At 47.2% G+C, this 14568-nt stretch overlaps 1 protein-coding gene across 2 annotated transcripts; it reads left to right on the top strand.

Moving 5' to 3' along the window:
* The first annotated feature begins 1036 nt into the window (after nt 1-1036).
* Nucleotides 1037-13454, top strand: NFRKB (nuclear factor related to kappaB binding protein). 2 transcript variants are annotated; one of them, XM_053451668.1, is made up of 26 exons: nt 1037-1135; nt 2025-2169; nt 2285-2486; nt 2681-2808; nt 3118-3292; nt 3697-3798; nt 4003-4076; nt 4518-4602; nt 4838-5021; nt 5248-5356; nt 6067-6193; nt 6576-6641; nt 6847-6926; nt 7345-7388; nt 7563-7620; nt 7760-7934; nt 8230-8336; nt 8816-8939; nt 9032-9111; nt 9383-9594; nt 9812-10073; nt 10166-10369; nt 10988-11671; nt 12033-12139; nt 12545-12680; nt 12827-13454. In XM_053451668.1, the coding sequence occupies exons 2-26, from the start codon at nt 2035-2037 to the stop codon at nt 12947-12949; spliced, it is 3783 nt and encodes a 1260-aa protein (XP_053307643.1). In that variant the 5' UTR covers nt 1037-1135; nt 2025-2034; the 3' UTR covers nt 12950-13454. The 2 variants fall into 2 exon arrangements, with proteins under 2 accessions (XP_053307643.1, XP_053307642.1); XM_053451667.1 differs by having other exon boundaries at nt 7560-7620.
* The last annotated feature ends 1114 nt before the right edge of the window (nt 13455-14568 follow it).

Below are 14568 nucleotides of genomic sequence, written 5' to 3'. Positions count from 1 at the left end.
TCATGACACCTTTATCAAAATGGCAAGTCGTGCCGTTCTCCCTGCGCCCAAACCCTCGGAAGTGTAAATAGGAGTCTGCGTTTGGGTGGGCTCTCCTGTACTCCCCGGAGCCCCTCTCGGTTATTTAAGAATGTACGTTCCTTTCTGTGATTATTCTAGTGTTGTGCTATATAGAAAGTACCAGAAGGAAACCAGAAATAAATATTTCTTTTTAAAAAAATGTGGCTACTTTCCTTTTATTAAATTCTCCGCTCGTTGTCAGTCGGTTTCTGTTACGGTAACCGGGGGTTTTAGGCTCAAGCCGGGGGTTTCTAGGATCAATCCGTGGAATTTAAATGTCCTTGATATCCTTTATAGAGGGGAGAGGAGCCGGGCGAGGAGGGCAAGCCTGCGAGAATCGTTCATTATGGATCGGAAGGCTATTGTGTCTACTGTACAAGCCCCCCCCCCCCAGTCGGCAGTGTATCTATACTGTACACCCCCCTAGCCGGCAGTGTGTCTATACTGTACCCCCCCCAGTCAGCAGTGTATCTATACTGTACCCCCCCCCAGTCGGCAGTGTATCTATACTGTACACCCCCCCCAGCCGGCAGTGTATCTATACTGTACACCCCCCCCAGCCGGCAGTGTATCTATACTGTACACCCCCCCCCCCAGCCGGCAGTGTGTCTATACTGTACCCCCCCCCCCCAGCCGGCAGTGTGTCTATACTGTACCCCCCCCCCCAGCCGGCAGTGTATCTATACTCTACAACCCCACAGTCGGCAGTGTATCTATACTGTGCACCCCCCCCCTTTTCCTAGCCGGCAGTGTGTCTATACTGTACACCCCCAAGTCGGCAGTGTATCTATACTGTACCCCCACCCACAGCCGGCAGTCTGTCTGTCTGTCTATTCTGTGCCCTAAATCCATCCAAAGAGTTAAACAAAGTATCGGGTTCCACCGAAAACACACGAGCTTCGGTACAGCTCGCGGTGCATGACGGGAGACGGGAAGCTGTGCCCACATGCTCATGTTTGTTTCCGGGTGAGCGACTTCCGGTGGTGGGGAAAGCGGAAACCGGTAACGGAGAGAATGGTCCGGAGGCCGGGGAGCAACAGTGGCCGGAGTTGGGGGTCTTTTGCGGGAAGAGCTGGTGAGAGAGGGGCTCTCAGGGGCAGGAGCGGAGCAAAGGCGTTAGGGGGCAATATGAGGCAGCCTGCGGGTTATTCTGACAGGAGGTTAAAGGGACAGACAGTCTGGGTGAAAGCTTTAGGGGTATGAGAGGAGCCCGATGTGGGTGGGAGGTTAAAGGAGGCAAAGAGGAGGATGATCTGGGTGGGAGGTTAAAGGGGGCAGAGAGGTGGGTGATCAGGGGTAGGTGGTTAAAGGGGCAGACAGGAGGGTGATCAGGGGTAGGTGGTTAAAGGGGCAGAGAGGAGGGTGATCAGGGGTAGGTGGTTAAAGGGGCAGAGAGGAGGGTGATCAGGGGTAGGTGGTTAAAGGGGCAGAGAGGAGGGTGATCAGGGGTAGGTGGTTAAAGGGGCAGACAGGAGGGTGATCAGGGGTAGGTGGTTAAAGGGGCAGAGAGGAGGGTGATCAGGGGTAGGTGGTTAAAGGGGCAGACAGGAGGGTGATCAGGGGTAGGTGGTTAAAGGGGCAGACAGGAGGGTGATCAGGGGTAGGTGGTTAAAGGGGCAGACAGGAGGGTGATCAGCGGTAGGTGGTTAAATGGGCAGACAGGGAGGGTGATCAGGGGTAGGTGGTTAAAGGGGCAGAGAGGAGGGTGATCAGGGGTAGGTGGTTAAAGGGGCAGACAGGAGGGTGATCAGGGGTAGGTGTTTAAAGGGGCAGAGAGGAGGGTGATCAGGGGTAGGTGGTTAAAGGGGCAGACAGGGAGGGTGATCAGGGGTAGGTGGTTAAAGGGGGCAGACGGGAGGCTGACCTGGGTGGGAGGTTTAGGGAGGCGGATAGACTAATGTGCGACGACTCTCAGTATGATTTTGTTTGAAATGTACAGTTGGATGTCTCTCTTCTTTCTTTAGTAAACTAACCATGGACTCTCTTGATCCCATATTGAATGATCCCCTTGAGCTGGGGCCCAGTTTGGAGAGCAATGGAACCGGTATCATGGAAGAATGTCTGCTGGGAGACACCAGAGTCTTCCTCCCTGAAGATCTTCTGGAAGATGTGAGTCATCTGTGTTTTGGGTTCCTCTTCTCTCTTTATCCCATTCTTTTCTTTAAATTCCAGTCATGTCATTGTAACTCGCTGCCATTTTCACACTGTGTTGTTGTGCCGGTAGCCCGATCTGTTCTTCGACGTGGTCAGTCTCGACACCTGGAAGAATGTCCTGTCTGACTCCCAACGTGAACATCTCAAACAGTTCTTGCCGTCCTTTCCGGAAAATAACGCCCAACAACAGGAAGAAACCATACAATCGCTCTTCAGAGGCGACAATTTCCGCTTTGGAAACCCTTTGCAGATCGCGCAGAAGCTATTCCGGGGTAAGATTGTTTTCTGTTTCATTATCTGATGACTCCAGATACACAGGACAGTCTTAGAAACTTTTTACTGTTTCTTACTTTGTTGTCAGTAAGGATTTTTGTGACCAACATATTATTAAAGTGTTATTTTCTTGTAAACTCTTCGAGGCTGGAATCTGTTAATCAGATTTCCTCACGTTTATTTTGTGTGGTAGATGGACACTTTAACCCAGAAGTGGTGAAGTATCGTCAGCTTTGCCAAAAGTCACAGTACAAGCGATATCTCAACTCCCAGCAGCAGTATTTCCACACCCTGCTTAAACAGATCCTTGCGTCTCGAAAGGTAACAGCCTGATCTTAATGTCTGTAAGACGGGGTTTATATCACAAATAACAGTGGGCTGCAACGTGATTGGTTGACGCTGCACCAACTTCTACCAATGTGGGGAGAAATTTGAATTATCTTAAATTCATGGACTTATCTTGGGTGAAGTTTTGTAATATAAAGTTAAATAAACTCTTGTAAGCGGGGAATTTGGGACCTGAAACCATAACCCCTCATTCCATCACGATTCCAGATAATTGAGAAAATAACCATATTAATGTTTCCTTAAAAGAAGAAAAATAAAAATATGTTTGTAAATTATCTGCAGGAGCTACTAGACCTTGCCAGAAAAAATGGGCCTGATCTGGCGATGAAGAGGAAGTCTTCGTCATCGAGAAATAGTCCCGAGGAGAGGGAGAGGCGAGCGCACCGCAGGTACCTGAAGATTCTGCGAGAGGTGAAGGAGGAGTGTGGAGATGGAACGCTGTCCTCTGAGGAGGAAGGTACAAAGTTACCAAGACCTCTCTGCTGGCATCTTCTGTTGAAGAAGATGATTTTTGATTGGCTGTACAGGGTTGTTCTGTTTGCCGTACAGAGTGTGTGGTTATCGGTATGTCAGAGACGTCCATTGCGAGGGTCGAACATGCAGCGGGTGTTCAGGATAGTGGGTAGTAATGCATTCCCCGGTACAAACGATGCTCTCTTTATTGCATGTTAATTACAGAGATCTGGAAATCGAGGCAGGAATTCAGTGCTTTAGGAACACGTTGTTGTTCTGTGTGAAATAACACTTTGTGTCGTGTGACGTGCTGAGAATGTACGGCTTGTTGCATAGAGTTCGGTTTGCATGCGGAAGGATGTGTTTTATATCTATATGTAACATTTTGGATTCTGTATCATCCTTTAGATTTGAGCTCCTGGATTCCAGGCTCCCCGAGTCAGTCTCCTGGGGTTGCCGTTCCTCTCCGTGTCGTGCCCACACTTTCTACACAGGACATGAAAACTGCAGGTGAGAAGTACTTGTCATCCTCGCCTCCTGATTCTCTTTGTAAAAACTGTCAAGTTATATTTGAGTACTTTTGGGGAACGTGATATCTCAGAGCCGCCGCTAGATTTCATGTTCTAGATCAACAGAGACTTTTGGGTACTTTAACCTTGTCAGATACATTCGAACGTGCGCGAATTTTTACGTTTTTTACGTTCATTTTATTAGACAAACTGGACCTTAACAACCGCGACTTGAAGCTGCTCCTTAGAAGACATAGAGAAAAGCGGAAAAGGCAGCCGGTAAGAAATTGAGAGAGAAGGCTTCTTAAATTAACTGTACAGCAAGAGTGTAGCTCCCGCGTATATTTCGCTGCAGCATATTGTAAGGAAAATCTCTGAAGCGGCCGGTTTTCATAGTTGAAAAATGTTGTGTGATAAGTTCAGCTCCGTGTTTTTCTTGCAAAGTGATTTCAGTATCTTGGGAGAACCGTGAGATGAAATTAAGGAATGTCATGTAATGCATTTGCACACCGTATGTAAATGAGGCCAGACTGCAGGAGACAATGCTCATGACTAACATATCAGATTATTACAATCAGTATTGAATGAGTTCTAGAGAATTTTAGGAGTGCCTGCCTAGGACAGTCTAATTTTGATACATATAACCCTAACCTTAAGCTTTTTGTGGGATTCACTTCTGTCTATGATGTCATCTAACACCCATGTGTTTATATTGCATAGGATCACCCTGATCTAATGACAGATGACATAACACTGAATGACATCATGTCTCGTGTGAATGCTGGCAGGAAGGGATCCCTCGCCGGTAGGAAAGCTGCTTTTAGACCTGAATGTTGAAGTATTTCATGCTATAAATTATGGATACGATGTTACTCACAGGACATACGCTAGTTCTTTTGTTTTCATTCATGTACATGATGCACGTGAACGCGTTCTGTTAACATTAAACAAAAAGTGTGCCGCAGATTTGTGTTCAGTTCATTAGGACGTTCCTCGCTTGTCATTTTGTAAACGTATCTGCGTTACGCACCTTTTCACAGCCCTTTTTGACCTGGCCACGACGAAGAAACGAGTGCGGGAGAAGGATGAGAAAAGGAAGAAAAAGATAAAGACTATAAAAACGGAGGTGGACGATTACCCAGAAGCCCCCGAGGCACCTGACAGTGTACCTGCCCTCCTGCCCCCCGAGGCTTTCCCGATGACTCTGACTGCTGTGAAGGAGGAGTGAGTAGATTTAAACTCTGCTTTGTGGAACCAGTGATCTGTGAAAAATACATTTGCCGGCTGTTTTATTTTTTTTAATAATTTGCTCGATTAAAATGTGTATTACGTTCAGTTGACCTCCATCTGCCTTTTTTCCTCGGGTCCGATTTGAACCTTTTCTGTATTGTGCCTCCTGTCCTCGTATATCTGCTTTGATTCATTGTTACCGTTCTTTTGTTATGTGCAGACCACTGGAAGATGTGAAGCCCCCTCTAGCCTTCAATGAGATCTCGGCATGCTTCTTCTGTCTCCTCCTAGACATCTTGATGATGGAAGGTCCATCCAGTCTGCCATTGGTGAGATTTGTTCTGTACAAAGGGTCTGACGCTGTCCCCCCTACCGGAGACGGGTTTTATATCTTTATATGAATGCCAATGTGTGTGATATATGCATTTAAAGGTCCTGTTCCACCTACACTGCTGAGTTTAACACTTCTGAAACCTCATTCCTAGTCCTGTTTAATGCCCAAACCCTTCCAAAATATTTAATTCCTTTTGCCATGTTCAATTTTTGCTAGGCACTCCCAGTTGTCGTGTGAAACTGTTGTTGCCATTGAATAAAAAAAAAACTTCTGAAAAGTTCCTGTAATGGTTTTTTATGTCATGAAACCGTCAGAGGAAAGAATAAAATGACTAATCTGCTCGATTTTATTGCTTTATACGGTAGATCGCCCTAATAACGCTTTAAGTGGAACAGCACCTTAAACTGCACAGTGCATGGATTTATGGAAAGTTCTCTCACTTTACAGACCGTGTTGTTTTTTTTCTTTATTTTATGCGTTCCCCTCCATCATTTACATCATATAGAAAGATACAATTTAACAACAGATAAGAACCATTTGGACATTTCCGTAAATTTTATGGAATCCCAAAGAAATGTCTCGGTAACGGGCGCCACATACAGATTCTGTGATCTTTTTGTGATCTGTAACGGACATCGTGACGCCTGTCTGTCTAGCTTTACTCGTTTTTGTAAACAGACTCTGACGCTCTCCGTTTTCCGATAGCTTGAAGATAAAGTGTCGGATTGGCAGATGTCCCCGGCCAGCACCTTGAACAGCTGGTTCTCCTTGGCCCCAAACTGGTGCGATCTGGTGCATCCGGCTCTGCTCTACCTGAGCGGGGAGAGTAAAGGTGAGATTTAAATAGATGTTTGTCTAATTCTGTGCTTCCAGTGGAACAGCTGCTCCCCGTGCGTGTTATACGTGATTGCACTGATTCATATGTAAGCCAGAAGAACATATAAGCCGATCGGGATACGTTTAATATCAGAGGAACAACCCATGGAAAATCCATTCACTAAAACATGAAGCCTCGCGCACTGTTGGAATGTGGCAGTCACGTCGTCTTACCCCCTAGTGTTAAGACAGACACCCTGCGTTGTAACTTAAGAGGAACACATACCCCTTGATTAAAATCGGAATGCTGAGTGATTTTGGTATCTTTTTTGGGGGGTAAATCTGTGTAACTGTAGCAAAGTCTGCCATGTAGATGACCTTTGTCTTTTTGTCTGTAGGCATCTCCTCCAGCTTCACTCCATTCGTGGAGTTCAAAGAGAAGACGCAGCAGTGGAAATGCGTTGGTAGGTGAACGTTTATTCATCATTTCCAGCTCTGGGGAAAAAAATATTTCCTTTACTTAGATTTTGCATGATTTCTTGCTTACTTAGAATGGTTTGGCCCATCTCCCTGTCGTGAAATTAGAATGGTTTGGCTTATTTAAATCTCCTTATAGCACCTCAGACCCCCCCCTGCTCCGTCCGAACTTTTATTCTTCTTTTCTAACAGCTTCGTCGAGTGACTATGAGAAGGAACTGGTAGCTCTTTTTCACCTTTGGTTGGAGACTAAGGACCAGATATTTAGCAAGGTAAGCAAAAGTCCCCGCGTGGGTAAATTATCCGTAAGATCCGCGCGGGTAAATTATCCGTAAGATCCGCGCGGGTAAATTATCCGTAAGATCCGCGCGGGTAAATTATCCGTAAGATCCGCGCGGGTAAATTATCCGTAAGATCCGCGCGGGTAAATTATCCGTAAGATCCGTGCGGGTAAATTATCCGTAAGATCCGCGCGGGTTCATACAAGGACGGCGGTTCCTCCTGTCTGTGGCAGCCAGCTTTGTGTTACTGGATGGGAGGCCTTTAACGTTGGCGCTTACTCCATTGAGTACGGGTTAACGTGTGAGAATCGGCCCGTGTCAGTAGGACAGACCCCTGATGCTGTTATAATGAATCGGGTGCTTTAGGTCTGGGGCTTTCCTCGCTAATAAATGTTGTGTCTGTTTGCAGGACAGCGAAGACGGCGCAGACACCGGTGCTCCGGGGCCACGAGTGTGAGTAACGGCTGGAAGCTTCTAAGTTTTCCTTTGATTTCAGGCACTTCTGTGCTTCCCGTTTGTGACATTTGTTCGGCCCTCACATTTTCTTCTGTTAAATATGAACTAAGTCGTCCGACCTTTGACCTTGGGTAGATTTTAGGGTTAAACATGTTTCGTTTCTTCCAGAAGGACTGATTATATAGTGCGGCCGAGCTCAGGAGATGAGAAGCGTGTTTTTCAGGAGCAGGTGAGAGGAACGCATGAACCCGTGAGATGAGTGTGGAGTGAGTTGGGGTCTCTGCGGCCCCTTTGTACCCGTGAATAACCTCACTGCAGTGAATATCATTATTTTAGGTTTTCATTTAGTTCTGTGTCTGTTCTTCTAGGAGCGGCACCGTTACAGCCAGCCTCACAAGGCCTTCACTTTCCGAATGCATGGATTTGAGTCGGTCGTGGGACCGGTCAAAGGCGTTTTTGACAAGGAGACCTCCCTAAACAAAGCCCGTGAGCACTCGCTCCTGCGCTCCGACCGCCCTGCGTACGTCACTATCCTGTCACTCGGTAAGAGAACGGACGCGTCGGGATGAATGGGCAGAGATGGAGGCAGACGGGGTCTGAAATGCTGTGTGAAGTAGTGTATAGATTCTATATGGAAAGCCATGGAAACCTTTTTTCGTATAAAGCGTGTCACAGAAATGTTTATTGACTTATTGTCCCGCGGCTCATCTGTAATATTTCTAGAGCCAAATTCCTCCCCAAGACTGGCCAGACCCTAACAGTACACCAGAGGCTCTCTAAACACAATGAATATTCAGTGCTTTTAAAGAGTTTTAACTTATTTTCTCCCCCCCCCCAGTCCGAGACGCTGCCGCCCGTCTGCCAAATGGTGAGGGAACCCGTGCCGAGATCTGCGAGCTGCTAAAAGACTCCCAATTCCTGGCACCGGATGTTACCGGCACCCAGGTGAGAATTAAGTGGGGATTTGGCAGACGACGTGTTAATAGAACAAATGTATGAATTTCAGGGAATATAAAGTATGGTTTATGGTATCGCTGGCCGGCGTCAGACACTTCCAAAGTTTGTTTTGGGGAGGTGGTCGGGGGACACGAGCTGTCGGGTCACGTTGGATGGGAGGCATCGTCTTGCCTCTTAAAGCTGAATATCTCACAATCAGGTTAATAAGAATTAATGCTGCACGCTGCACACTTGACAGGGATTAACCTCATGAGTGCCAAACTGCTTTGCCGTTTAATTCCAGCATGTAGTTCCCGTAAGCAGAAACAAAGCAAATAAAACTAAAGAGACCCTGTGTAATCTATTAACGTAATCCCGATAAAACATTCAAAGCGTGTCTTTAGTGGTCACTCATCGAGGTGTTTTAGGTAGCGGTTAGCAGGATACCGAGACAATGTTACACACGATTTGTTTTGGGGTCCTGACAGGTTAATACTGTGGTGAGTGGAGCTTTGGACAGACTGCACTATGAAAAAGACCCCTGTGTGAAGTATGACATTGGGCGAAAGCTGTGGATCTACCTCCATCGCGACCGCAGCGAGGAGGAATTCGGTAAGGAAAGCCGGCGCATGGACAGGGTTTGTGTCGGCGTTTTGTTTTATGGTGCGATCCGAGCAGCATTGATTTTATGCTTTCGTTTGCAGAGCGGATACACCAAGCCCAAGCAGCTGCTGCAAAGGCCAAGAAAGCCCTCCAGCAAAAGCCCAAGCTTCCAGCAAAGATGGTAACTACTAATCTTCCTCGTTCCAGTCCCTGCGTCAGGCAGATAACGTCAATACCCCAGGAGACTATATCCCTCACAATCCTGATTTGGCTTCATGCATAGGACAGGGCTGGTCAAAAGACAACAGCTACAGCTCTGTTTACTTGAAGCGATGGGAGTTGTTGTCTGCTTTTTGCATGAAATGACTTTAGAATGGATTTATTAAATGTCGCCTTTTAAATTCATGTCCGCCTGTGACTGTTATGAACGTTCCTCTGTGTCATTTTGGCAGAAGTGCGGAACCAAAGAGTGTCCCATGAAGAGCGGCGGGTCTTTGGATCCAGTACTACCTCTCCTGAACGAGTCCAGCCTGCCTCCCACACCCTGCACTCCGGGCACCCCAACCACGCCAGGACTACCTGCAACTCCAATGTCTCCAACATCGGCCGCAGTCAGCAAGATAATCGCTAACTCTGCCCCCGAAACACCCAAATCCAGCCCAAAGTGAGTGATTCCTCTTCCCCAACCAATTCTTTCTATGGCCTGTTTGGGTTTGCGTTGTGTGTCGTGGGTTAAATCCAGGGACCGCGGGTTGGCGTCAGATTAAACAATTAAAGATCTTTCCCACGTAACGCGGAGTTAAATATGCGAGAGATGAAATGTTTTGTCTCAGGTGCCCGTTAATGTGCGAATAACCCACCTCTGTTCCTTTTGTCCTCAGTGTTCTTCTGGTGTCTTCTCCCTCGATACCACAACTCAGTACTTTACTCACTCAGTCTGCCACTAATCAGACCACGGCTGTGACCCCGGCACGGGCCGGAACGCTCTCCTCTTCCTCAGGAATCCCCCAAGTTCGAATAGTAACAGCCTCTGCCGGTATTCCATCGTGTCAGCCGCCGGTGGTTGTGACGGCGGCGCTTTCACCGGCTGTATCCCACATCAGGCTGCCGGTCACCTCCACACCCACCAAGGTTCTTCCGCAGGTAAGAGTAAAACCGGCTGTGTGTCGGAATACTGAGCCAGTCCCGTTCCTATTCTGTTTCAATAAAACGAGTCATTTTGACGATATCCTCAGACTCAGGTGGTGTCGATGCCGGTGAAACCACACGTGGCGGCTTCTGCCCCTCGCCCTGGAACCTCGTTAAGCACTCAGGCGGGAATCACAGTGACGGCGCTGAGCTCTTCAGCTGGTGTTGTCTCCAAGCCTGTGGTTTCATCCCCGGGAAATTCAGCTCCTACGATCCTGCAGAGCATCACAGGGCAGAGCATCATCAAGCAGGTGAGTACCGGCAGCAGAACGCACGTCCTCCCAAACCATAGGAGAGGGATTGCATTCCATGGATAGACAGACTGATTCCCCCCAAAAAATCATAGGTCAGGAACCTCTGTGCGTTATGACAAACATTGAACTCAGCCTCTGCCAGTCTGTAATCACATAAACTGTTAAGAATTGAATTCTGCTGCTAAAGCAACAAGACACTTTAACCAATCGGCAACTTCTCTTTAAATCTCAAACCTCGAGGCTGAAACGCCCCCTGTCTGGATGAAAATTGAGTTTTTGGTTACAGAATTACCCCGGATTTCCCGGATTCTGTCCTCTGTTTTTACACTTATTGGATTATCGTTCGCTTGCACCCGCTAAAGAGTTAAATGATCTTCTTACAGGTATTTTCCAATTATGATTTATTAAAGGAAATGACCGGTTTAGCTTTTTCCTCATTGAATCCTCACGGTTTGATCTCCAGGATACATTCTGTTAAAAATCGGTCTTTTGTGACTTCGTTATAACGTGTATTGGGTGAGATGCGAAAATGGGCAGCTTTTCCTTTTTTCTGCGAGGTTTTGTTTAAATTAGTTTTGTGCTCGTTGTGCGATACTTTTCTTTTCTCACCACCAGGTGGCCCTCTCTGGACAGCTAGGAATGAAGGCGCAGACCGGTACCAGCCTACCTCTTTCCACCACTAACTTCCGCATCCAGGGTAAAGATGTGCTGCGTCTGCCTCCCTCGTCCATCACCACAGACGCCAAGGGCCAGACCATCTTGCGCATAACGCCTGACATGATGGCAACTCTTGCAAAATCCCAAGTGACTACCGTCAAGTTATCGCAGGAACTGTTTTCTGCTGCTCCTGTGAGCAGTTCTGGCAAGGGGGTTTTACATGTAACCTCCACCCCTTCCTCGCCGTCTTCTCCTGCCCCAACAACGGTCAAAGTCACTCCGGACATTAAGGCGGCAGAACCCGGCGTCTCTGGTTTCAGGCTAATGCCGGCTCTTGGGGTCTCGCTAGCGGATCAGAAAGGCAAACCAGCTAGTTCCGCAGAAACCAAACCCGCCACCACCATACGGATCGTGCAGGGGCTCGGCATGGTGCCCCCCAAAGTAACAGCAACACAGAACATTACAGTATCTGCCAAACCGGTGCCGATGGCTACGTCTGCGGTGATAAACTCAGTGCCTGCAACAACCGCCATCACCCTGCCTACCGTGAACACCGCCGGAGTGAAGCCTGCGCCAACCAGCGTCACGGTGGGAGCCGGAGCCGCCACTATCCGACAGATTCCCGTCTCCACCACTCAGCAGGTCAGGTCGCGGTCTGCTGTTAATTGTTAAAGTTTCCAGCGGTTCGCAGTTTGTTTTAATTTATCGCCAATTATCTGCTAATGGCTTTTATTGCACTTCTGGGGTGGGGGTTACTTAGTCCTGTTCCAGGCGCCAGCACCGGTATCCGGTACGGCGGAATCACCACGGGGTGTAGCGATTGGGGTATTTATAAAACCTGCCTTCTAAAGGGCTGCTCTGGACTCAAACCAAAAGTCAGAACGCCACATGGGTACAGCAGTGAAATGGTTAATGCGTGTCTGCACGGTTATATTGGTTATGCAGGTTTAAGGGTTTCTGCTCATATAACATTTTGAATGTTTTTGTTCTTTCCATGTTTCAGGGTAAACTTCCAGCTCGCATTACGGTCCCGCTCTCTGTACTCAGCCAGCCAATGAAAGGAAAGGGACTGATGAACACGCCAATCATCAAAGGCAATCTGGGTGCCAAGTAAGTAGCCGTCAGATGGACCCCATGCTGTATTAGCCAGAAGGGAGCGACAATAAACCGCAGCGTTTTTTTGTTTCCTGAGCTATCCCTCGATTTCTGGTCGCTGCTCCTTTAACCGCAGAAACCGTTTCTCGTGGAATATGGGATATCGGTGCAAAGTTTGCCGTTTCCATTCCATTTAGTGATCGGCTCATCCTGCTGTCGTATCATTTCCGAGCAGGGCTGTTACAAAGTAGTGCGCGCGTGGCTCTGAAGCCCAGAGGAATGAGATGTACGACTCACCTGCAAACTCCTGAGTTAGTGAATACGGCCCGGTGTCTTCGTGTTCCCGGCCAGCGAGGCTCTCATCAACGCGGCTCGGAGTTTTTAATGATTCTTTGTGTTTTCTGTGTCTTTTCTCACCAGCATTAGTGGATTGGGCAGAAATATCATCCTGACGACTGTGCCGGCCGGCACTAAACTTATAGCCGGTAACAAACCCGTGAGCTTCCTGACGGCGCAGCAGCTGCAGCAGCTCCAGCAGCAGGGTCAGGCCACGCAGGTACGGAACGCAGGAAGCCGCCGTGATCTCGGGGGCACTTAGCAAACGGCGATATTAAAACAGGAAAATGTATCAAATTTCACAAGAGACCAAAAGCTTTGTGTGATTTGTTGAACTCACCTGTTTTCTTTTATTCCTTCCAATAGGTGCGCATACAAACAGTCCCTGCATCGCACGTTCAGCAGGGCTCATCACCGACAACGTCCAAAGCCGTGTCCACTGTTGTCGTGACGGCTCCCCCTCCCAAACAGCCCCAGGAGCCCCAGTGACCCCCAGCCTGCGTTCTGCACGAGATATACAGTCCCCTGCCTGGCGTTATGCTGTTTGGGTGCCCCGGCCCAGCCTGCGTGCCAGAAGGGTATTGAGGGCACTGTCGTGTTGCAGACCTTACTCGTTTTAGGATAATGGCGTTCCGCCCCAGTAAAACCCAGTTACTGTATGGAATGCAGTCTGCACCTCCGCTCATACATTGACATGTGCCCCCCCCCATATCAGGACATACGATTTTAGTAAATTGCAGACATAACGGAGTCTGTTTTCATTCTCTGCTATCTGGATCAAGAATCACAGAATTTATTTTAATTATTTTACTGTTAACCTCTTTGCTGCTGGAAGAGGCATACAAGTACATTTGCTGGACTGGCAATTAAGCTGTTAACTATTAGCGTGTGCAGTTTCCTCATTTTGAGGATGAAATAATGTGTGTGTGGGTGATAGTTTACGTTCTATTTCATGCTGTGGAAGCAAATGTTAAATATATTTAAGTCTGAAAAACTTTTCTTGAGTCTTTCTTGTTTTGGGGGTTTATTCACGTGAGAGTAAAGTGGTCAATCAAGTTAACCCTTTACAACGAAGCCCGTACAATGTATTGTCCTTAATGGGTTAAGGGTTGGGTCGATGAGGTCGCTTGCTAACCCTCCCAAAACTTGCAGATTCACTAAAAGGCAACTTTACACGTTGTTTCAAGTGAAATCAATCCGCAAGTGAATATAAATAAAAAAATATATACTTGGGGTCCCCTTGACCCCCTATTAATTGCCCCACCTCTTTTTTTGCACCCTATGGTCGGGGAGGTAATAAAATAGACTATGTGTGTGTGTATATATATATATATAATCTCCACCCCTGAGCAGAGGGATGCTGTTTGAATGTAACTAAGAAAATACTTTTATGGGAAGCGCAGATCCCAACCTGCCCCCAATAGCATGGGGCATTAGTACAATAAATGTGCCCTTTGATATGAATTGTGACTATTAAAGCCGGGAATGGTGGGTTCCATGCTGCAATATACCCCAAAAGAAATATTTTCTGATTTTTTGGGCCATTTGCACAAAGTCTGCTTGCTGGTTGCCGAGTTGCGGCTCGGAGGTTCATTTGCAGAAAGTTCCTTTACTTTTCCACAATAAAGGTTTGTTTATCGCAGCAGGTGGCAATATAAAGCTCTGCCAAAAATGACATTTTCAATACAAAATATTAAGACAAATAGTCATTTTTACTGCTAAGCTCTTCCTGTGTGATTCTAGTGATGATCCCCCTCTGCTGACTTGCTGGAAAAACCCTGTTCCACGGACCATATTTGAGAAGGATAGTACAATGAATGTTACTTTCCAATACATTATATATATAAATAAAAATAAATCACACATAAATATTAACTTAGAGACATTTTGTTTCCGGCGGCCGCACGGCTTGGGCTGTTAAATGTAGCATTTAATGTAAATATATACTAGTTACAGTTTTACGGAAAGTTGTTTGAACGGAAACCTGCAGACGCGGCTTCTGGGTAAATAAATACACGATACGGGCGAGAATGAACGACTGGTGTGTCTCATCTGTTTAAGCAGGCTGGGGTAAGTTTGGCTTCTTGCATGTATTTAGTTTCTGCCCC

This window comes from Spea bombifrons, chromosome 12, assembly GCF_027358695.1.
Source record: "Spea bombifrons isolate aSpeBom1 chromosome 12, aSpeBom1.2.pri, whole genome shotgun sequence".
Taxonomy (NCBI): Eukaryota; Metazoa; Chordata; class Amphibia; order Anura; family Pelobatidae; genus Spea; species Spea bombifrons.
This window is presented reverse-complemented; position numbering and strand designations above follow the sequence as displayed.

What these genes read in the sequence shown, in the direction of transcription:
- NFRKB (XM_053451667.1), top strand. Translation starts at nt 2,035, where the DNA reads ATGGACTCTCTTGATCCCATATTGAATGATCCCCTTGAGCTGGGGCCC. An exon ending in CGCGCAGAAGCTATTCCGGG is followed by an intron (nt 2,487 to 2,680) that starts GTAAGATTGTTT and finishes TTTGTGTGGTAG; the next exon opens with ATGGACACTTTAACCCAGAA. An exon ending in CCGTCTCCACCACTCAGCAG is followed by an intron (nt 11,672 to 12,032) that starts GTCAGGTCGCGG and finishes TCCATGTTTCAG; the next exon opens with GGTAAACTTCCAGCTCGCAT.